Here is a 25,448-nt window from a genome sequence, read left to right on the forward strand (position 1 = left end):
CTGTTGTTTATTGTCTAGTACAGGCATCAGAAGAGCAAAACTAATTACAAAACAATTTAGAGAAGATATCTGTATTGTGCAATAATTGGCAATTGACCGTAAATAATGAAAAGTTTGAGGTCATCCACATGAGTGCTAAAAGGTTACATGATAAGTCAGTCTAATTGAAAGGCTGTAAATTCAACTAAATACCTAGGAATTACAATTACAAACAACTTAAATTGGAAAGAACACACAGAAAATGTTTTGGGAAGGAAAAGCGAAGACTCCTTTTTATTGACAAAACACTTAGAAAATGTAACAGATCTACTGAAGAGACTGTCTACACTATGTTAGACCGTCCTCTTTTGGAGTACTGCTGCACGGACTGGAATCCTTACCAGATAGGATTAATGGAGTAAATCGAGAAAATTCAAAGGAGAGAATCACGTTTTGTGTTATCAGGAAATAGTGTAGAGTGTGTCACTGACATGATATAGGATTTGGGGTGGAAATAATTAAAACAAAGGTGTTTTTCGTTGTTGTGGAATCTTATCATGAAATTTTAATCGCCAACTTTCCCCTCCAAATGCAAAAATATTTTGTTGATGCTGATCTACATAAGGAGAGATCATCATCTCCATAAAATAAGGGAAATCAGAGTTTGCAAGGAAAGATATAGGTGTTTGTTTTTTACACACACTGTTCAAGATTGGAAAAATGGAGAACTATTGTGGAAGTGGTTCAGTGGACCCTCTGTCAGGCACTTAAGTGTGATTTGAAGAATATCCTTGTAGATATAGATATAGATATAGATGTAGGCATAGATGTAGAAAACTATTTAGATCTTTTCAGAATTGTGTTACTTGAGGGAAAGTGATCACAAGACCATTTTCTCTCCTTTTGCATATTACTAAACATGAAGAATTTCTTTGCCAAAATTCCTTCTCATAAGGACTTTCATACACCTCAAGTGTTTCTATCTGTGGTGGCTCAATGAGCAATTATCAATGATCCAAGGTGCCTAAATCTACTCAAAATTTACTCTCATCTTCTTATACATATTTAGTTAAAATATTGGAACTTCCTGGCAGATTAAAACTGTGTGTTGAACTCTGACTTTAACTTGGTACCTTTGTCTTTCACATGCAAGTGTTCTATGACTGAGCTGTGTAAGCATGACTCAGGACTCACCCACAAAGTTTTATTTCCACCAGTACTATATCTGAAGTAAAGGTTTCAGGGTGGATTGTGAGTTGTGCATGGATAGCTAAGTCAATAGAGCATTTGCCTGTGGAGTGCAAAGGTCCGAAGTTCAATTGCAGGTCTGGCTCACAGTTTTATCCACCAGCAAGTTTCAGTTCAGTGCACATTGTGATGCTGAGTGAAAATTCATTCTGAAGTTAAAACATTGTTGATACATGTTAATGACTGGCTGTCTTTTCATAGATTCAAAGAAATTCAATTTGAAACCACATGTCTTTACTAGTGAATCTTCAAGCATGATAGCTTCCACTTGTGATATCAGTGTTAAATGAAATAATGGTACAGCATTACTGACCGGGAGATCTCCCCTGGTGTTGTTTGGACACCTGGTGCAAGTATTTCTATTTGACATCATTTTGGTAACTTGTGGATTGAGTAATGATGACACACACACACACACACACACACACACACACACACACACACACACATTGTGTCGCCAAGCGAAGAAAATCTCGGACTTGGCCAGGAGTTGAGCCAAGGCCCCCATGATCAATAGGCAGCAACGCTAACTACTAGACCATTAGCAGCAAATGTATCAATGTTACAATTAGCAGCTATTACAGTTTCTTTATTTTATTTCTACAAAGATCTTTTAGCATATTTTACAGCTTAGATAGGAAGAGCTCTGTTATTGATCTTCCTGGGTTTCTATATATTTGAATAATTCTAACATATGGTGGCAAGTGCCTTATTTCTACATATCATTTGAAATTTCCAATTGTGTTTAAAATTTTAATTGTGTACACAGTAAACCAGTGCTCATTTGGACATCTAACTAATATTTGCACATTCTGACAGAATAATTACCAGTTTGTTTGTTTTAAAGCTTATGTTATTCGAAGCATCAGTATTTAACCCATTTTACAATGCTCTACTCTGACACACTAATTATAAACTTTGGCATATGTCTTTTTGGGTAATGGCGTGCTTTGTCTTTCTTATTTCCACACATATTTTATCACTCCTATCACTACTTACCAGTTTCCCTTATTTTTTATAAACTGGGAAGTACTGTGAACATCATACTAAATATTTTTGCATGTAACCTATTTAGATATAAACCAACTTTTATGACACACATTGTATGTAGAAATCACTTGGGCTCAATAAATAGCAGTCCTTGCTTATTGCATTGTTCTTTAATTTTGCCTTTTATTTATCTGTTTATGTCTGTCTGTCACTGATTATTAGCCTTGAATTGTGTAGAGGGTTCTTGCTGTTCGAATTATGTTCCTTGGATGGTTAATGATTTCCTCTTTGCTGCTGCCTCTAAGGGAACTTGTACCCATGCGGATATAAATACCTTTGGGATTCCTCTTATGCTTATCTTTTGCTCTCTTGAATTTAAAATAGTGTTGAATTGTTTATTAATTGGTGCTTCCTATTTCCTGATTGAATGTCAATTTTGGATTTAGGAACAACTAGGTTTTAACAAGCAGTCACCTATAATGAATTATTTGCTTTGTCTTACTATGATGCTTCTTTTTCTGTAGCATGTGTTACTCTGGTCCACTTACATTTGTTTTGTGCCTTCGTATCTTCAGTTTCTTTTTCTTCCATAATGGTACCTGAATAGTTTCTGAATCAGACATTTGTATCACTCCATATTTGCTGGTTTACATTCAACTATCACTGAAGATTTTCTCAAGCACAATGATTTTCATGCTTCAATTCAATATTTTCCTTCTTTAGCAACTACAGACCTGTACTCACAACATTAGTATCACTTTGAAGGACACAAATGATTTTAGGTTTAGAACTCAGACTGAGCGAGGTGGCGCAGTGGTTAGCACACTGGACTCCCATTCGAGAGGACGACGGTTCAATCCCGTCTCTGGCCATCCCGATTTAGGGTTTCCGTGATTTCCCTAAATCGCTTCAGGCAAATGCCGGGATGGTTCCTTTGAAAGGGCACCGCGGATTTCCTTCCCCATCCTTCCCTCACCCGAGCTTGCGCTCCATCTCTAATGACCTCGTTGTCGACGGGACGTTAAACACTAATCTCCTCCTCCTCCTCCTCCTCCTCCTTTAGAACTCAATGTGGAATTTAGTTGCACATTTTCGTCACTTGTACAGCTGTGGCATGACTGTTGAATATCGTCATTTATACATTGTGAATTGTGGTTTGTGTGTCTTGTAACATACATAATTATTTGCTTCAGGTACAGGAGACACATCAAATTGTGGTAAAATTTCACCACATATAAAGAACAGCTGATGTTAACAGACAGCATCATAATAATAATACTGTTCTCTTATACATACATATAATAAAATGTAACACTTAATTACCTCTTGCTCAAGTGATCATTTCATCCTCTATGAATTCTTCTATTGAATAGTATCATTTCTCCCACAAAATCTGCTGTAGCCTCATTTTTAAAATTTCTGGCTTCATATTAAATATGTTTTTGCACAGAAACATTTCAGATAAACTTTTGTGCAGTTTTTGTCGGACCAAAAATTGTACTTAACACGCTGCATTCCTTTCACTACAAGTTTTTTACACTTCCAACATGAAGAAACATTTAAATTCAACCATTTTTGGAGTGTCATGTCAGTACACAGTCCTAAATGCACCATCCTGAAACTGGTCACTGTAGTGAGTTGGGATTAGCAGACAAATATAGAAAACGCAATGAAGAAGAGTTCCACATATTATCAACGGGTTTGTGAGTCTATTTGTGAGACAAACTATAGCCACAACTTACAAAATAAGCTGATAATATAATGTTATTGGATATAAAATAAACTGTTAGTTTATCATGATAAAGGTTGCTTCTAAAATTCCAAGAACCCTATTTCTGAGAGACATGATTATACATACGTGTCATATAATTAAAATGGTGGTAAAGTTGGAGATACTTGGTTTTATGTAAAATTGTTCTGACATTGCTGTAATGTATTCACATTCGTTAGAGTATATGCATCATATGACAAGTTGTGTAGCCCAAATGTAAAATGTACAAAATATTAATGGAGAAAATGGTAGAATATTTTTGAAGTATTATTCCTCACCATCATTGATGTTGCAATAGAAACCTTAATGTAAGCATAAGAATTAGAAATTTTCTTTGTGCATTCATTTACCAAAGCTGTGTAAAGATACGACTCTATTTCCCCTGTAATCATTTGTGTATATTTTTCTCTAAGTCTTAATTAAAGATGATGTTTGTGTTTTGGCTTGCGTATATCTATTTAATGTGCATGCTTTGCTTTTGTTCCAGACCAAGCAGATGAGAGCCCTCCTGAAGAAACACTTGCACCATATCCCTTAAAGCCATTGTCTGCTGCACATGATGAGGATGACATATTCAGAGAACGTCTGCGTAACATGGGAAAAAGTATGAAATGCAATTTATCATCATATATTGTAATGTTTGAGAAAGCTTGTAGTCACTTCAGACAGGAAGAAAATCTTTGCAAAATAACTTCTTCAGTGTTATTATATATCTCATAGTGAAATTCTTCAGACCATTTGTGATTGCCAACAATATTTTGGGAGTGTATCAACAGAGGAGGATTTAGCTATTACTCTCATCAGTTCTGTATTAGGGAATATTATGCTTTAAAGTAAGGAAAGGATGTATTTTGTCTCTGAATATCTTACTTAACTTGGACAAAAATCTCATGAGACTGCCAAAACTTTAGTTCTGGGAACCAATATCTTCTGATAGTTTTAAATTTTTCCCTTATTTTTGTGAAATTGGAGGTTAGTATTGTGCAAAGGGAATATTTTTCCTTTACAACTTTTATTTTATAGAAAAGCATGTGTTGGAAAGTCATGCTTCTATATGATATTTCGATCTGACTGCTCAGATCACAAGCATGATACAGTTTTAGAAATGTGGTGAATGGTTTTCATGTTCCAAATATTTGTGTGTTGTTTAAATATATATTTTTGATGTTGAAAGTTCTAGCAGAATGTAAATAATAGTTCTTGCAGAATAGAAGATAGTCCAGTCAGTGAAGGAAGATTGGAAGGGGGGATCATGTGGTTGCAAGTTTTTATATGGTAGTAGGAGGAAATGTCATGAACAACATACTAAAAATCCCCACTGCTGGGCTGTGAAGTGTGGGGCCATGCAAAGGTTACTTTATTATATTTTTCTCGAATAGCTCAAAAACCACAGCTGTGTACTGTTAATTATGTGAGTTAAGAACACACACTAAATATATGTATCAGCTCTTAGTGCAATATAACCATATTAAGATGTAAATTGTGTTCTCGTGGTGTTCACCACAAGTGCTGCTCACTTTTCAGTAAGTTATTGCACTTCTGTCACCGTTAATTGCATTACTGGTAGCCTGCAGATATCTCTTACATTCTGGAATTGCTGGCACTTGTAGAGTAGACTACACAGAGTGGATCCAGTTACAAGATGTCCACAGTATATTTTTGAAGGTGGGTGTGAATACTTCTACTGGAATGTAACTGATCACATTCAAGTCTAGAACAGTAATCTTCTGTAAAATATCATTTGTCTTATGTTGAAGTGTCAGCAGTTCCAGAACATCTAGGCTATCTCCTTCTGCTGCAGAGAGAGATGATTTAAGCCTTAGGAGCCCTTTAGATGTTGGTAGAGCTGAAACTGGAATGATGCTCTTGATATGCCACATGCTGCCAAAAAGTATTCTAGCTAGTGATGGTGGAGACAATGAAACCAACATTATCGAATACATATTGACAGCTTGTTACACTCTGGCTAGGCTGTTCTTTGGAAGATGATGCTACCAGCTATTGAACTTTTTTAGTAATGGACATCTAACAACTACAAATAAGTTCTCATGTTGTTGTTGTTCTTGTTGTTGTTGTGGACTTCAGTCCAAAGACTGGTCTGATGCAACTCTCCAAGCTACTCTATCCTGTGCAAGCTTCTTCATCTCCCAGTACCTACTATAACCTACATCCTTCTGAATCTGCTTAGTGTATTTATCTCATGATCTCCCTCTACGATTTTTACCCTCCACACTGCCATCCAGTACTAAATTGGTTATCCCTTGATGCCTCAGAACATGTCCTGCCAACCAATCCCTTCTTCTAGTCAAGTTGTGCCACAAATTTCTCTACTCCCCAATTCTATTCAATACCAACTCATTAGTTATGTGGTCTACCCATCTAATCTTCAGCATTTTTCTGTAGCACCACATTTCAAAAGCTTCTATTCTGTTCTTGTATAAACTATTTATTGTCCATGTTTCACTTCCATACATGGCTACACTCCACACAGATACTTTCAGAAATGACTTCCTGACATTTAAATATATACTCTCTTCTTCAGAAACTCTTTCCTTGCCATTGCCAGTCTACATTTTATATCCTCTCTACTTCGGCCATCATCAGTTATTTTGCTCTTCAAATAGCAAAACTCATTTACTACTGTAAGAGTCTCATTTCCTAATCCAATTCCCTCAGCATCACCCAATTTAATTTGGCTACATTCCATTATCCTCTTTTTGCTTTTGTTGATGTTCATCTTATGTCCTCCTTTCAAGACACTGTCCATTCCATTCAACTGCTTGTCCAGGTCCTCTGCTGTCTCTGACAGAATTAGTGTCATCGGCGAACCTCAAAGTTTTTATTTCTTCTCCATGGATTTTAATTCCTATTATCATTTAATAAAATTAAAGTAACTCCACTGTATAAACATGAGCTGAGTGAAGTTATTTTGACAACTCACGTAAGATAACCGGACAGAAAATGCTAGGTGGGTATAGACTGTCTCCAGAATGAAAAGCAAGCAGCTCTTGTGGTGGGGGATGCTGCCTTTCCCAGAATAATACTGAAGCTGCTGTAAAGGATGATTATGAATCAATTGCCTCTTTAACCATGTTGAACAGTGTGCAGAGATTTACGTAGATTGCATCCATATGCATTCCTTGCATTAGCATTATCAGTAACTCATATTTTTATTTCATGTGATTGTAATGCACTTTGTGGAAAATAAAAGCCATTCTTGCAGGCCTATGAAGGAGGAAAGTGCATGGCAACAATCGAGCGACCTACCTTTCCTTGCACTATTACACTCCGCCCTGCCCCCTCCACCCTGTGACACACGCGGAACACACTTTGTCCCTTAATACCATTTTACAACACTTAGACGTGGTAAACAAATAATATTTGTTCTTAAACCATTTCATTTAACAGTAAACAGTAATTGTGTACCATTAAAAAGCTATTTTTTATAATTGAGATTTTTCCCGTCTCATGCAGTGTGGAAGCTATTAGTCCCACCCCAAGAAATCTTCCCATACAGCCTGGTCACCTGGGCTCAGCATATCAGCAGTGACAGGAGCTCCCTTCCTAGCATGCTGAGGGTCTCACAAAGCCCATCACAGACAGTCACCAGCCTCCAGACCCAGCCTGCAGACAGATTTCCTGTGCCATATCTCCACACAACGCCAATCCTCCCACGACCCCCCAAGAACCAACTATAAAGGAGCACCCTCTTTGTTCGACTAGAACAACTGAGCCACGTCCTTCATCAGGGCTTTGATCATCTGCTCCTGCCCTGAAATGATAGACATCCTGCCTCAAGATCCTTCCCACCACGCGTAAAGTGGTGTTCCATTGCCCATTCCACCTCCACAGTATCCAAGTCCATCTCTATGCAACTCCCAATCCCAACCCCTCACCAAAGGGATCATATTCCTGTGGAAGATCCAGGTGCTAGTCCTGCTCAATCCACCCACCCAGCAATTTCTGCTCCAGTCCTGTCACACGCTTATGCTACTCCATCAGAAGCCAGGCCCCTATGAAAGCAGCCGTGTCATATACCAACTCTGCTGCAATCGGCATTGTCCATGTATTTATTTATAGCTGTGCTCCCACACTGATACCACACTGCACCTAGCCTTATGCTTAATGTATATGAAACTATCTCCTGCACTGTGTGTCTTACAATGATATAGTTTTGTAGGTGCATTCAGTGGAATATGTGGATATTGTTGGTGAATATTTTTCCTTTCATCATTTTGTAGGGGTTGTCAGAAAGAAAAAATTTCATAAATGTTTGAAATTATTTATAAAGTTCGTTGCAAATCACTGCTCCCATTCTCAAATAATACGCTTCTTTTATACCCCACCACCCTCCCTTCAATAGGCGAGTGTTTCTTACCTGCACAGTGACTGTTGTCTGTCGATAAGATATGTGGGTACCAAACAATAAGGTATGCGTGTACCAAGTTTGGTTGAAATTGGTGTACTGGTTTAGGAGGAGACGTGGAATTTACGTACATACATTTTTAATAATATGTGTGGATGACAGCAAACCAGCTGTCCACCAGTATGAATGGCCACCACCAAATTGTGGTCAAGAGCAAAATAGACCACCCTATGGCACAACATGCAGCTGAACATAACATGCTTGATTTCAGTGGCTGCTTAACAACCAGGGCCACCTGGATCCTCCATTCCACCACCAGCTTTCTGGAACTGCACAGATGGGGATTACTCCTCATAACACATTTCCTGCTCCCAAAATTGTCCTGGCCTCAACCTACGGTAACGTACTGTTCCTGCAGACTCCATCCAACAGTTTCCACCCCTTCTGTCCTACCATCTCCTCCCAATTCACATCCTCACCTTCATTGTGCACTACCCTCTGCTAATTCACTTACCAGACTTTTCCACTTCTCTGCTCCTCTCATTTCGACTCCCTCTCCTATCCCCTGCCCCTCTCCCATCTCCACAGCCTCCTGACACTGCAACCGGCAGTGTTGTCCCGCTAGCTCTAGCTGCTGCCTGCTCCACCCGGCAGTGCTGATTCCTCTTCCCCCACCCCATACCCTGCTGTCACTTCCCCTTCCCCTTCCCCTTCCCCACCCCATACCCTGCTGTCCCTTCCCCTTCCCCCTCCCCCTCCCCTTCCCCTTCTCCTTCTCCTTCCCCCTCCCATTCCCCTTCCCCCTCCGGATTCTTGCTCCCATTTAGTGTTTTAGTTGCATTATGGCTGGAGATGCTGGAGATAGTGGTCATATGTGTGTATGAGGTATGCATGCTTTTGTGTGTGTGTGTGTGTGTGTGTGTGTGTGTGTGTGTGTGTGTGTGTGTTTTTATTTTCTGAAGAAGGCTGTGGTCAACAGATTATGTAACTGTCTTTTTGTTGTGCCTGTCTGTGACTCAGAGTCACTTGTATTGTGAGTAGCAATTTACCTTTTTATAATATTGCTGATAGTTCTAGAGAAAACATGAATAGAACTTTTCGTATAGGAAATTCATGTAGTTTAATTTTGTACTGGAAGACATTTTTGATAGAAACTCCCCTTTTTGAGTTATTCAAGAAAATCATAAAAAATGACTTGCACGGCCCCCTACTACCACGTTCACACTCTAATGTTGGGGATTTTTAGCATATTATTTATGACAATCCATCCTACCAATGTAAAATTATTTGTAACCATTTGATTTTTTTTCTCCTGTTTGTTCTTTTTTGGTTTTTGTTGACTGGGCTGTGAGATGTTGTTGAGTCATCGGCAGGCACATAAACAAGACTCAAAACTTAAATACACACACACACACACACACACACACACACACACACACACATGCGCGCGCACACACACACACCTCTACAAGTACATTCTGCTGGCTGAATGCATGTTGCCAGGACTGCTGTTCTGCAAGTAGTCTGCAGGACTGTCTCCATTTATATATTCATCCATACTCTGTAAAACAACTGCAATGTGCATGCCAGAAGGCACTTTCCTCTGTACAAGTTACTAGGCACAGTATGAGGCAGGTTGTAGTGTACTCTTATTCCATTTAAAATCTGTTCTTCAAACCTTCTTGGGATATTTTATGTCTGTATTAAAGTGTCTGCCAGTTCAGTATCTTCAGCATCTCTGTGACACACTCCCACAGATTGGACAAACCTGTGACAATTAGTGCCCTTCTCTGGATTTGTTCATTATCCCCTTTCACTCCTAGTCAATATGGGTCCCACATACTAGAGCAGTATTCTAGGATGAGTCATGCAAGTGATTTGTAAGAAGTAGACAGCATTTCCCTAGTATTCTACCAACAAATCAATGTCTCCCACTTGCTTCATCTACAACTGGGCGTATTTGATAGTTCCGCTTCAAAGTGCTGCACACAGATATTTGTATCAATTGACTGAATCCAGCAGTGACTTGTTGATACTGTCTACAAGGTTTTGCTGTTCCATGGGGTGCACAGTTTTACATTTTTGAACGTTTAAAGCCATTTATGAATCTTTGCATCACTTTGAAATCATATCATGACCTGACTGCATATTTGTGCAATTTTCTCAGACAGTACCTCAATATAAATAAATGCGTCATCTGTTAAACATTTAGGTTATTATTAATAATAGTCAACAAGGTCATTAATGTACAACATAGAAATCAAGGGTCCCAACACACTTTCCTGGAGTGCACCCAAAAGCACTTCATCTGTCGATGACTCCCCATCCAAGATAACGTGCTGTATGCTTCCTATCAAAAATCCTCAATGCAGCCACAAATGTTGCTTGATATCCCGTATGATCATACTTTACTAGCATAGATTTGGTACTGAGTCAAACGCTTTACAGAAATTGAGTTAGGCTATGGCTGTGTGGATGTCACATAGGAAGAGTGTGAGTTGGGTTCCACATGATCGATGTTTTCGGAATCCATGCTGATGCCAAGGATATTAGACGGTGGTTTTGTAGATCCCTTCTACTCTTCCTGTAGATGGGTGTGACCAGTGCTTTCTCTCATCTACTGGTCATTTTTTTCCCCAAAAGCTGGTGAAGTTTTTGATATCTTCATGTGTCTCTGCCATTGTTTCAATGCGTGTTCCATTTGGTGAGCTGTTACAGCTGTTACCTTTGCACTTATATTATTTAAGTATTTGTTTGTTACTCATGCTACAAGATTCTTAAGATTGAAGCATCATAGGCAAGTGCTACATTATGTTGAGCGCCAACTTTCACAGCTTTGTTAGATTTTTATTCAAATGCTTAATCCCCCTGTTCCACATTGGATTGTACTCCTCATGCTATTTTATATTATTTTTGTCAATAAAAACATCGGTTGTAAAAAAAGGTGGCTCTAGAAGGCACCCTCAGAACTCAGAGAATTATCAGTCATGGAGAAGTGTGATGTGAAACTAATTACCCCAGGTGGTCAATCTGCTGAACATAAGTGTGCAAGCAGACATTTGGATTCTGGGGAATCTGCAAGATCACACAAAGATGAATTGGCACGTCTTGGAACCCCAAACGAAAGCAAACTACTTAGCAAACGTTAATGCCAATTCAATTTTGAAAGTGAGGGAACTTAAGACTCTAATGGTCACATTAAATGAACATACAATCATCATTATGGCTGTGCAAGAGACCAGGTGCTTGGATGAGGACAGCTTTGAATCGGGAGGATTCAGGATACTTAAAGGGGAAGACAGGGACACATTATGAAAAATGTTCCCCACCTTGGGACAGATTTCGTAATTGACAAGAAAGTATTAGGCTCCATTATAAGCTTTGAGCGTACCTCTGAAAAGCTATCAACACTTACGTTATGTCGACCAACAAAGTATATACCATAGTAAGTGTTCACACCCCTATAAACATTGAGAACAAAAAGAATAAGGAGAAGGTTGAATAATTCTGGGACAAACTAGATGGCACAATCCAAAAGATCCCTGAAAAACATAACGTCATCCTTCTAGGAGATTTTAATGCCCAAGTGGGGGGAGAGGCAAAGTTCAGGCATATAGTGGGGAGATACCCAACACCTAACAGGACGAACCAAAATGGTATCAGGCTTGTTGAATTATGCCAGATGCACAGTTTGGTTCTAAAATCAACTAGCCTTAACAAATTGCCAAGAAAACAGAAGACATGGATTTCACCTAACCCCCTTCTGGGAGAATTCCAGTTAGATCATGTTGCGATAAAGCAGAAATTTCATAAGGAAATTAAAAATGTTAGGGTTATCAGAGGGGCCAACCTCAACTTTGACCACTACCTATCTAAAGTGAAACGGAAGATCATCCCCAAGAATAACTTTCATAGGAAAAACCTTGCACGAAGAAGATATGATCCAGAGAAAATAAAGGAGAAGGAGGAGGAATGGGGCAAGTAAACCAGCGACTAGAAGACCAGGACTGGAAGAAGATGGAGAAGAGTCTTGTAACCAAAGCAGAGCAGCTTGGTCCTGTTACCAGGATGAAGAAGCACAGGTGGTGGAACGATGAGTGTGATGGACTACTTGATCTGAGGAAGAAATTTTGGTATATCTGTCAAAACAAAACGGACGAGAGTGCCTGGCAGCACTTTGTGGAAACTAGAAAGATGGTGCCCAAGCAGATCAAGAAAGTCAAGAAGGTGCAAGAAGACCAATTGCTCAGGAAGATAAATGACGACTTTGTGAAGAACAACATTAGGAACCACACCAAAAGATGGCGTTCAGTGGTGGATCAAAGTCGTTCACCATCCCAGACTCAGAACACCCATCTGTAAGTGAGATCCAGGCAATACTAAATTATATGGAAAATTTCAAGGCACCAGGGGAAAATAAGATAACAGCCGAATTATGGAAGTATACTAGCAAAAACTTTTTAAGGAGATATGGAAGAAAGGAATCATTCCAGAGGAATGGAAAATGGCCCTGATACATCCTCTTCACAAAAAGGTCCTAAATCTGATCCTAACAGCTATAGAGGGATTTCCCTGGTGGTTGTGACCTACAAGATATTGTCCAGAGCTTTACTTGAAAGAGCAGAATCCTAGGTGGATTGCCAAATTGGGGAGTATCAGGCAGGGTTTAGGAAAGGGAGATCGTGCCCTGAACAGATCTTAAACCTGAGAAACATTTTAGCATATCAGAAGCAGAGGGCGAAGCTGTATATAGTGGCTTTTGAAGACTTCCAAAAAGCTTACGATTCTATAGACAGAGAGTTGTTGTTCTGTATTTTGGAGGAGTTTAGCTTGGACAGGAAAACTCTAAACATCATCAAGGAGATGCTCACAAATATGTCCTCTATAGTCAGATTCATGGTTGAACTATAGAAACCTTTTGAGATTAGAACAGGGGTCCGACAATGCGATGGTCTCTTACCCCTGCTGTTTAACTGTGCACTCAAAAAAATTGTGAGGGAATGGAATGCAAGAATGAAAGGGAGAATAAGATTTGGAACAAAAAACAAAGTGTTTGGCATTTTCTGATGACATGGCGCTTCACGCGGAAACATGAGAGGAAGCTAAAGAACACATTGTTGAGTTACAAGAGCGGGCAGGGAAGATAAGACTTAAGATTTCTTATGAAAAAAATGAAGATTATGATGAATATACTAGATACTCCTAAGAGAATTAAAGTAGGAGCTCAAAAAGTAGAGGTGGTTAGGAGTTTCAGGTACCTAGGGGAATGGATTGAATGGAGCAGCCTTGAAGGGAAAGCAATGGAAGCAAGAAGGACCAAAATTAAACTTGCTTTCCAGAAAATCAGAAACACATAAAATAAGAAATCCCTCTCTTGGACCACCAAAGTAAGGCATTATAACACAGTAATTAAGCTGGAAGCACTGTATGCAGCAGAGACAGTAGTTGTGGGGAGGAAAGGGCAAATGGAGAAATTGGAAATCAAGAAGAGGAAAATTTTGATGAAGATAATGTGTCCCAAATTTCAAAATAACAAACAAGTTTTCTATAGAAATGAAGCCCTCTATGCAAAGTCAGAGAGACTCTCAGAAACGATGTGGAATAGAAGATACTCTGAATGAATCCTGACAGACTAACTAAACAAATCTTTGTTGACTATACAAAAAAAAAAAAAAAAAATAAAATAAAATAAAAAAAAATAAAGGACTAAACCCAATTGGTTTAAGGAAGTGGAAAAAGATTTGAGAGAACTCCAGATTTATGAAGTCATGTTAAAGAATGGTACAGCCAAGATCGTGACCAAAGACAAAATTAAGAGGTTCCAAGTTAAGATCAACACCAGGAAACCGATTCAGATATCAGAGGAGGAAAGAAAGAAGAGATCAGACAGAATGAAGAACTATTGGGAGAAAAAGAGAGCACAAGCATGTAAGTGATTGATCTGATGTATCCTAAAGATGGGTGATTTGAACTGAACAAAAAGAAAAAAAGAAAAAAATAAAAAAAAAAGTTCTTCCCGTATACATTCTTGTAACCCCATGTTTATCATTAACATGGTGTGTCACCTATCTGTGCCCATGCGTGAGAGATGTAGGCCTACTCCAAGATCCAGTTTGGTTAAAAGTGTTTTATACCCAGTGTACTTTCCATATCTTAAATATCTCCGCACATTTATCAACTGATTTCCCAGTATTTTCAATTCATCCTTGTTAGGAACACAAATGTAATTACTATATTTTTTGTTGGAATTCAAGAGGGATTATTAAGTTTTGAAATGAATAGAGCGTTTATTTATTTGTTTGTTTGTTTACATATTTTACACCCACATTGGAGCACTTTATTCAATCCATATATATTTAAGTCTTAATACTAGTTGTAGATTTGGCTTTCCTCTTCTGCTCCCAAAACTTCTTCATCGTTTCCAACCTGGCTACCCTTTTCACCGTCAGTTATGGTGTGTTTTTTGCATGTAAATGTCTGTAGTTCAAAATATCGTGACACTGTGTTCCAGGATCTTCTCTTCTCTGCCTTCAGTTTGTTGCATTGTCAAGCCTAACTCATCTAAATCTTCTTGAACTTCTTTAAACCAGTTGTTTTTGGTCTTACTTTTCCAAAAGTAGGTGAACAGTTGTTTCAGTAGCCTGGTTTCTGGTAGTCGGGAAATGTGGCAGAAAAAAGCAACACTCCTTTTCCGCATTGTGTCAATTATTGATTCAGTTTCTTGGTATACAACTTCATTAGGTAGTAGTCACCACTGTCCCTGTACTTGGTATTTTTGTTTATAATTGTTCTAAGGATTCTTCTGTCTGCTTTCTTTAGTTTGTCTGTGGTTGATTTGGTGTTCATCTTGAATGGTGTTTCACTAGCATAGGTTTTTTCAGGTTTAATGGCAGAGTGGTAGTGTCTAAGTTTTGCATTTATCGTGAGAGATTTCTTCTTGTATGTTGGCCGGGTGATGCATTGTGCTTGTTTCAGTTTAGTTGTTCTGCTTTCTATTGATATTTCCTTGTTTGAATTCCAACTTATAACCTCCCCAAGATATTTGAATGTATTTAAAATTTTAATTTGTTTGTTATCATTCAGTGTAATGGTTGGTGTTTCGGCCTTGAAGGATGGCATCATTTCTGTCTTTTCAAATGAGATCCATAATCTGACTTTTGCTGCTATTTTTTCAAGTTCTTCAATTTCATGTTTAGCCTCTTCCACAATATTTGTGAGTAGCATTAGATCTTCAGCAAAGGCCAAGCTATTGAGTTTGATATTTCTGCCAATCTTGATGTTTGGTTGACATTTCTTATTCCATTCTCGCATGACTTTCTTCAGTGCGCAGTTAAATAGTAGTGGTGAGAGAACATCCTCCTGTTGAAGTCCTGTCTGGATTTCAAATGATTCCGATAGCTCCTCTCTGAATCTAACTTTTGATTTAGTATTCTTAATGGTGAGTCCAATAAGATTAATGAGTTTCAAGTGCAATCCAAATTCCACGAGGATTTTAAGTAATGACTTATGATGAATACTGTCGTATGCTTCCTTGAAGTCAACAAAAGTGGTGACCAACTTCTTGTTTCTCAATCTTTGATGTTTCATGACCCACTTAAGGCTGATAATTTGATCTGGACAGCTTCTTCCAGGATAAAATCCTCCTTGATATTCTCCAAGTTCTTGGTCAGTTGTTCCTGAATTCTTGTAAAGATAGTTCTAGACATGATCTTATGTGTGACATCAAGCAGCGAAATCCCCCGATAGTTGTTTGGATCCGATCTATCACCCTTTTTGTGTATTGGGTGGATTATAGCTGTACTCCACTCTTCTGACATTTTTTCAGAATTCCGAATGTCTACTATTTGCTTATGGAGATTCTAAAGTGTTTGTTTATTTGTGTTCTTCCACAGCTCTGCGACCTTTTATTTGTGTTCTTCCACAGCTCTGCAATCTGTAGCTTCTCACCTGTTGCTTTGTAGTTCTTGAGCCACCTAGTTACTTCGATCACTTCACTGAGATCTGGTGGTGTAATCTTCTCTGGATGTGTTTTGCTTCTTGGATGTGGTTTGAAAATAGGTATTCTTTTGGTTCCTCAGTATTTAGTAATTCTTTGAAGTGATCAGCTAGAATGTTGGCATTGTCTTGATTATTGTGCACTAGTTTCCCATTTTTATTCTTCATTATTAGTGTGGGTGGAGTATACTTCTGGCAATAGTTAGCTCTTCTCGAGCTTTTTCAGTTTTCTTTCGCTGGTCATTCAGCCATGTTTTGTGCCTTTTCTGTATTGCTTTATCACATTCTTCATTCCATCAGGCATGTTTCTTTCTTCTTCTGACAGGAGCAATCTCTTCAGCAGTGTTTTTAAGTTTATCAATAATCGTTCCCAGTTCATCGCTTGGAACTGTTTTGGATCTCTCTGAATACAACACATTATTTATTAAATAGCTGGGGTCATATTATCTCCTCCTAGTGAATTTTGATGATGTGCTTTTCTTTCCTGTGGTTAACTTAATTTTTATCTTTGAAATGCAATGATCTGAATCGATGTCCATCCCTTGAAGGACTTTGATGTTGTAGATTTCCTTGTGGTACTTTTTATCTATTGCGGCATCGTCTATTGGACACTTCCCCATTTTAACATTAGAGCATTTGCAGGTCATTAACTTGTGCGGTCTTCTCTTAAATCTTGCAGTTTCGATAATAAGTCCTTGATCTATGCAGAGTACAATTAGTCTTTGATCTTTCTTGTTTGTTGTTTATGAGCTGGCCATTTACTGACAACACTGTGATATTTTCTTTCTTTCCCAGTTTTTCCATTGGAATCTCCAAGCAAGATTTTAATATGGGTGTCAGGAATGTTTGATATCTGTTGGTCCAGTTCTTCCTAAAATATTTCATTTCTTCCTTATCTTTCATGTTTTTGTCATTTGTTGTGGCATGGACATTAATCAGTGTGTATACAGGGTGTACATAAAGTCTGGGAACACTTTCAATTATTTATTGCACAAGAGCACACCCGTAAATTGAAATGGGATAATGGATGCTGTTTTAGGTGCAAATGAGAAAAATATAATTAAAATTTAAAATGATAGTGTGAAAAGGGGCAGGAGGTGAAAACTGTGCATTTTGCATCCGTATTCTCTTATTACATAATTGGAATTTAATTTGAATATCTTATCACTTCTAACTGCACTTGCCTCATTATTTTACTGTGGGTGCCGAAGACAACAGTATTGAGTACACAAAATACTTTCATCAGTAACTTTTATTCCTTATTTCATTAAAGTGATGCCCTCTCGCATTCCGAGCACATTTTTGCAACTTTATTGTTAAGCTTTGTTCCAAGAGTGTCTAGTTACTTTGCTGAGTCACTGTGCCTTTTTTATTTATGTTCATAGTCCTTGACATCAACTGTTAAACATTAAACAGGGCAATTAAATGAAGTCATTCTTTGAGTACTTTAATACAAAAGCCTAAAGTTATAAAAACAGGATAAGGAGGAAATTGCCACTAAATTATCATTCAAATTGGTGTTGCAAAAGCAATGATTAGTAACTGGAAAAAAATTGCATTAGAATTGAGCTGTTTTGTTCTGCTCCAAATAAAAGAACTCTGTATCTTCGTATGAAAAACTGAACAAGGCTTTCTTCTTGTGGTTCACTCAAGAAAGACAGAAAGGAATTCCCATTTCTGGTCCTTTGGTAAAAGAAAAGGTGCTTCAACTGAACAAGCTTATGCAGGGTTTATATGACCTGGAACAACCGGGAGATCCGGGAAAAACCCAGAAATTTTTTCATCTGGGAGAAAACCGGGATAAACCTGGGAATTTGTGGGTGGGCACCACTATCTAATATAGACTCGGTTCGGAAATATCGGAGATCCGAGGCTGATCCACAGAGTAGTCTGAGTTGTAGTGGGGAGTCTCCACGTGACCTGTGTTTAGGTTTATTGATTTTGCTGTTTCCTCTGCATTTTTTCTCTCACTTTAAATGAAAACAAAACAGATTTCTGTGGCCGGGAGCTATCAAATGAATTAAAATATGTTCGCATAATTACAGAAGGCTAAAATATGTTATTAGTTTCAGGTTTTATTTCCACCTTTCTGACAGTCAAGCATTAATCGTCTTGCAGAACAGTGAAGTTATTTTTGTTGGTTTGCTAAAGAAATTTGGCTTTTATTAATCTTTTCCGCTGGGGCAGTCAATTTATTTGAAATGAAGTGTTTAATTCCATACTATTGGCTAGTTTCAACTGTTCCCTGCATTTCAAAAGTGCATGTTTTCATCTTCTAGCATGTATGGCATTTTCCATAATAAAGAACCAAACATGAAAGAATACAGTACCGGTACTCAAGAAAATTTGCATCCGAATCTGGACATACGAATGTGCACTTTAAGCCAAATTATGCATTTTAGTATGGTTCACAAAATTCCAATGCTCTTGGAGTAACCAGGTGGGGGTAAGGAGGAGGCTGGGACGGGGAGGGGGAGGGATAGCAGGGTAGGAATGGGGGACAGTACTGGAGCGTGCAGGGACAAGGTGGAGAGTAGGGCATGTAGGTGCAGTCAAGAGGTTAGATGGAGGACAGGGGGAGTTGGGGGTACCAGAAAGGAAGAGAAGCAAAAAGAATGAGGGTGTGTTGGTGGAATAGTGGGCTGTGTAGTGCTGGCATGGGAACAGAGAGGGGTTAGATGGGTAAGGACAATGACGTACAAAGGTTGAGGCCAGTAAGGTTACAGAAACATAGGATATATTGCAGGGAGAGTTCCCAACTGTGCAATTCAGAGAGCTTATGTTGGTGGGAAGGAACCAGATGGCACAGGCTGTGAAGCAGAGACTGAAATGAAGAAAGTTGTGTTGGGTGACGTGCTCAGCAAAGGGGTGGTCCAGCTGTTTCTTGGCCACAGTTTATCGATGGCCATTCGTGCAGACAGAAAGCTTATTGGTTGTCATGCACACTCAGAATGCAGCACAGGGGTTGCAGTTTAGCTTGTATATCACATGACAGGTTTGACAGGTAGCACTGCCTTTGATAGGATAGGTGATGCTTGTGAGTGGACTGGAGTAGGTGGTGGTGGTGGTGGTGGTGGTGGGAGGGACAGGTCTTGCATCTAGGTGTATTACTGGGATATGAGGCAAAGGGTTAGGAGCAGGGGTTGTGTAGGGGTGGACAAGGATATTGTGTAGGTTTGGTGGGCAGATGCTTGTGAGTGGACTGGAGTAGGTGGTGGTGGTGGTGGTGGTGGTGGTGGTGGTGGGAGGGACAGGTCTTGCATCTAGGTGTATTACTGGGATATGAGGCAAAGGGTTAGGAGCAGGGGTTGTGTAGGGGTGGACAAGGATATTGTGTAGGTTTGGTGGGCAGCAGAATGCCACTGTTTGTGTGTGCAGGTAGGGAGGGGGGGGAGGAGGATAGTGGGTAGGACATTTCTCATATCAGGACACGGCGAGAGGTAGTCAAAACTCTGGCGGAGAATGTATTTCAGATGTTCCAGTCCTGTGAGAAACTGGTGTCTAAGGGAAGAATCCAGATGGTGCAAGTGGTGAAACAGATACCAAGGTCACGAGTGTCATGTTGTAAAGCATGCTCTGTGACAGGATGTCTTAGGTTAGCGGTATATACCCACTGCGTGCTCCCATTCGTCCTAATTGATAACTGGGTGGTAGTCACGATTATATAAAAGGCCAGACAGTGTCCAAATAACAGCTGGTGTATGACGTGTCGTTTCACAGGTGGCTCTCCTTTTGATAGTATATATTTTGCCATTTACATGGCTGATAAAGGTGGTGGTAGGAGGGTGTGTTGGGAGAGTCCTGCAGTGGGGAAAGTCTCAGGGGTAGGAGCCATAGAGTAGGGAAATGGTGTTGCTGTTCTATGAGGTTCATTCAAATGAAAGCTGGTCAATGCATTTACCTTTGCATTTCATGTAAGGTGGCATCACGTAACTGTGGGAGTGGTGGCACTATCTGTTGGTAGAGAGATTGACGCGTGCACACCATTTGATCTTGCATAGTGTGCCATTGTGATTTCACGCCAAAGAGAAGGTGGCCACCCAAGTTATCATCCGCTACCAAACATGCAGGCGAGTAAGCTGGGACAACAAGGAGTGATTCAGTTTTTGGCGGCAGAGGGAGTTGGAGGCCATGAAATGTATCGACAGATGAAGGCTGTGTACGGTGAGTACAGTCTTCGTCATTCAAGTGTTGTGGAATGGCGCAAACAATTCCTTGAGAGGTGCGAGTCACTGGAAGACAAAGCTTGTCCTGGACAGGCTCATTGTGTCATCACACCAGAAGTGGTTGCGGAAGTGAATGCTTTAGGCCTGGACAATCGCAGATTCACTGTGGACGAGATCCATCACTTACTGGGTATTAGCATGGGCACCGCCCACACCATAATGCATCAACACTTGAACTTACGAAAAATTGTTTGCTGTGGTTTCCCCTCCAACTGACTGCCAAACAGCACAATTCTTGAATGTTGCTGTCTTTGAGTCATCGATCATGAGGAGGAATACAGTTTACTGTTGCTTATTGTCATAGTTGACGAAACATGGTGTCACCACCTTAAACCAGAAAGTAAGTGTCAGAGCAAGCAGTGGACACATGCAACTTCACCACCTCCAAAGAAATCAGAGGCTGTGCACACCAGTTCTGGTAAGGTCAGGATGTCCTTTTTTTTTTTATCACAAGGAGCCACTGCTTGTTGAGTTCTTGGAATAGGGAACCACCATCAATGCCCAGCATTATGAAGCCACTTTACAGAACTTAGATGAGCCATAAAGTCAAAATGCCGAGGCATGCTGTCCAGTGGTGTTCACCTCCTGCATGATAATGCCTGCCCACACATGGGCAATGCGGTAAAGACGATATTGCAGCAGTTTCAGTGGGAAATGCTGGAACATCCACCGTACGGTCCTGACCTTTCACTGTGTGACTTTCGCGCACATCAATTTGCAAAGGATGACAAAGTGTGTATCTGGGTCCAGGTCTGGATCCGACAGCATCCTACTAGCTTCTTCAAGGGTGGAATCAACCAGCTAGTGTTGACTGGCTAGTGTCACAATGGGATAAATGTACCTACAGCTTTGATGACTATTTTTGAGTATGTGTGCTGTGTATATCTACATTTTTGAGTTAACAAAGTCGTTACCATCACTTTACATTAGTGGATGGGTTCCATTTGAAGCAAAATCTCAGATAGAATGGATCTCACTGAGCAATCCAGCTTATTGTAACCATAGATGAGTTGAAACTTCCTGGCAGATTAAAACTGTGTGCCAGGTCGAGAGGTCCCAAGTTCTAGTCTCGGTCTGGCACACAGTTTTAATCTGCCAGGAAGTTTCATATCAGCACACACTCCACTGTAGAGTGAAAATTTCATTCATAGAGGAGTTGTTTATGAACACTGAGCACAACATTAATGGAGACAGCTAGAGGCTGATTCCCCCCCTCCCCTCCATTCTTAACCGAGTAATATTTCAAATCTAGATTTTTGGTGCCTTTTTTAGACTGATGTTACCAGGACAAACAAAAAAATTAAGCCATAAGTGTTATAATTTTATTCATAGCTATTAATAATGTAGTACCCTCAATAGCTCAGTAGACTTCCCCTGCGATATGCTCTATTTCTGATAGAAGACTGTAGGAAGACTGTAGGAATCAACAGGAACACTGATTGTAATCCTCTCCTGAGGTGTGTGTGTGTGTGTGTGTGTGTGTGTGTGTGTGTGTGTGTGTGTGTGAGAGAGAGAGAGAGAGAGAGAGAGAGAGAGAGAGAGAGAGAGAGAGGTGGGGGGGGGGGGGGTGGGAGAGAAAATTTTTATGTGTATCTTGTTTTTAATAATCATGAATTGTTACTGGAGGACACTTTTCGTAAAATTTTGAGCTCCAAGTGTCTCAACTGTGCGTCCTGAATGCTGATAACTGCTGCTTCTTTAGTTGATCTCTTCTACATGATCTGTCCTCCATGAAGATATTGGAAAGACCTTAGTGCCAAAGCTTTGGAACCTTCGTGTATGAGTTCCTTAATGTATGACATGATTTTGAGTTTTGGTTGGTCTCACCAATTGATGTCTAACAAGCAACTCTCTGATCTCGGTGTAACAAACTTGAATGTATTAACAATAAGGCCTTGGAGAAAATATTCAACTCAATCACTAAAGAGGCCAAGGCTATATTCAAGTTTGAGGGAATGAACTAAATGTGTTAATTAATTAATTAATTTATTTACTTATTACATAATTGTTGCTCTATATTATGATTAGTTGTGGTTTGCTCATACAATATCATTTACCTAACAGATGGTGAATTACAGCACTCTCTTATCACCATTTCATTATTTCTACCATTTCTGTGTAGACAGACATATAAAATTTAATGCAAGATAGTATCACTTATACCCAGATTAATTACATTTAGGCTTCTCTCATTACTGCTCACACCATGACATTAGTTGAACATTTTGGGTAAATCAAATGCCACAGTATTGTAGCATGTACCAATTTTAATCTTAAATAAACATACTAATTAAATGAGTTTGTGTAATTAGCCATGGGTAAGTTCTGGACTGTTACATAGACAAGTGAATGCTGAGTAATTACTGTTTATAACTTTATTTCAGAAACATATTAAGTTTTCACTCTTCCTACACCATCTCATAATCACTGTATCTATTCCAGTAAACCATATAATAACAGCATTTTGAAACTCCACTATGTGACCCTACAGACAGTGCAGTAATAAGCTTTAACCATGATAGCTTCCCATGAACTGGCCACTAGGTGAACTGTCCCCTCTTTCAGACACCCAGTAGTTCAAGCTATTTTGATGCTTGTTGTTTGTTGACTATTATGGTCACCAAACCAATGTATTCGTAATTAGACTGAAATAAAAAAAACATTGTGCAACAAAAGCTAAACTGCACAATGCATGCAAGTTTACTTATTCGTGTAAACAGTCTAGCAAATTGTGATGATGTTATACAGTATTGATTTATATGCATCTGATTCAACCATGAGTTATCTGCTAAACACTGCCAAAGCTCATGCACTAACAGCATCAGTGCAAGCTGTGTTTCACAATAATCAATACTTCTGGTGTCAACTTCCTGTGTTGTAGTAGTAGTAGCAGCAGCAGCAGCAGCAGCAGCAGTAGTAATCATCTTCATGTTCTGTGATCAACTGATAGCAACCAATCATCATCATCATCATCATCATCATCATCCAGTGTACTGAGTACCTGATTACCTGCTATTCTGTGAAGCAGGATTCAATAGTTAGAGCAGTTGTTAGTGGTCCACTGCGTTCATTGTTGGTAGATGCTCACGAACATAAGCAGTTCATTCACCATAGGTGTGTCCCAAAGTGAACAGAAGCTCGTACAATAGTTTTCTCCTTGTAGGTGTCGAAGAGTCGCAGAAAAGTTACTGCAAATAATTTGTATCCACATTGTTGCCCAAGGCATCAACATCATCACTGCCCATTCTGTGACACCACTTGTTTTACATGCGACAAACCAGGGCATCTAGTAGGTGTCTACTTTTGTTGGTGAGTGATGACAGTAACAACCACCAGCATGCTGCACACTATCTTACTGGTGTCAGTAGCAGAATGTGGTGAATTTGCAGAAGCTCATGCTGCAGCTGAAAATCAATGGAGCAATGGCAAACACCATCTGGACACAGGTGCAACCATGTCTCTGATTAATGTGGACCTTTATTGGTGCATCAGTGTCCCACATCTGAGGTGACCTCTGTGCAGATTGGTGACATACAGTGGACAGTTGACCCTGTTGTGGGGTCAAATCATAATCCATGCTAACAAGGGAAATGTATGACATGGAATACTCAAAACCATATGAAAATGTGCTCAGCAAGAAAATCACTCATCCCATTCAGATGCATAACACAGCTGTTGGCTGCAAGTGCCACCTGACAGTGATTTCGAGTGAGGCTGTAAGGGCTGTACCCTATTGGATAAAGTTTTCTGATCAAAGATATTGTGTTCAAGATATCAGCAACAAAGACAAAAAAATATTGCCAAGCTCTTGATGTGTACTTCTTCATGCAATATAAGCTTTACCTGATGAGGAGTTTTGATTTTGTAAGACTACAACGTGAAAAATCACAAGCAAAATTATACAATCATCACTCCATCATCAGATTGCACTCTGTGCCATATCATCAACTTTCTGCAATGTAATACAAGCGTATGTTACAGCATGCTTGGCACTAGGAAGATTCCAACATTGACATACCAATATCATCATTTGAAAATTTAATTAGTGGGGTGTTTGTATTGAACTTTTTGAATGCAGAAGTGGTATGGAATGTGAAAAAGTGGCTTTGGTCAGATGTGCATACTGTTCTGTTCCACTTTGCTATGACCATTTCATTGAAATCCCACACCTCTGCTTCAAAGGCTGAATGGCTGTGCAACAGTAGCAGATCAGTAGAAAAAAATGGTTGTTTTTTTTTTTTTTTTTTTTTTTCAAATTTTGTGATTATTTTAAGCAGTGGGATATACAACGATGAGTCATGCCATTGAGATGGGTATGTTTTTGGATCTGTTATATTGGTATTTTGTTACTTCATGTTACTAAAGTTCTCCTCTTAGATCTTGAGTAGGCAGTCATTCAAATGGCTTTCCTGGTAAGACACGCAGTTTTGCATGTGAATGGCTCATAGCACTGTTTTTAGGAATATGATTTATATTCTAAGCACATTTTTGTGGGGTTCTTAGCATTTGAGGCCATGCACTTCCAATGTAAGTACAAAAATGTAGCTCAGCAACTAACTCTGTCAGTAGTAAGCTCTAAAGCGACAACTACCTTTTTGACTTAGATGCTTAGGCAATTTTTGGTTTCGAAATTTAAGACTAAGTACATCTAGATTCAACTGCAGTTCTATTGCAATGTAAGCAGCCGTATGAACCTATATTAAGTTATGCAACAGAGTTCCAAGGCCACATGTCCTTAAAGCAGTCAGTAACACTTAAGTCTTGTAGAGCATGTCCAGTGCCTTTTGCCATGTGTGATCAGGTTAAAGCAGAACTAGACAGGCTGCAATATACAAGAGTAATATCTCCACTATTGTCTTGCTAGTGGGCTGTG

At 39.3% G+C, this 25,448-nt stretch overlaps 1 protein-coding gene and 1 non-coding gene across 3 annotated transcripts in view; both read left to right on the top strand.

Moving 5' to 3' along the window:
* The window catches only part of LOC124716854 (CUE domain-containing protein 1), a 216,809-nt gene that overhangs the window by 104,346 nt on the left and 87,015 nt on the right, over window positions 1-25,448 (top strand). For both annotated transcript variants that reach the window (XM_047243416.1, XM_047243410.1), the window contains exon 6: window positions 4,476-4,592. In XM_047243416.1, the coding sequence (XP_047099372.1) occupies window positions 4,476-4,592 (117 nt within the window). The remainder of the gene's footprint in view (window positions 1-4,475; window positions 4,593-25,448) is intronic.
* Trnag-ccc lies at window positions 3,017-3,089 on the top strand. Its single transcript has one exon. It is a non-coding gene; the product is annotated as a tRNA-Gly (tRNA).

This window comes from Schistocerca piceifrons, chromosome 1, assembly GCF_021461385.2.
Source record: "Schistocerca piceifrons isolate TAMUIC-IGC-003096 chromosome 1, iqSchPice1.1, whole genome shotgun sequence".
Classification (NCBI taxonomy): Eukaryota; Metazoa; Arthropoda; class Insecta; order Orthoptera; family Acrididae; genus Schistocerca; species Schistocerca piceifrons.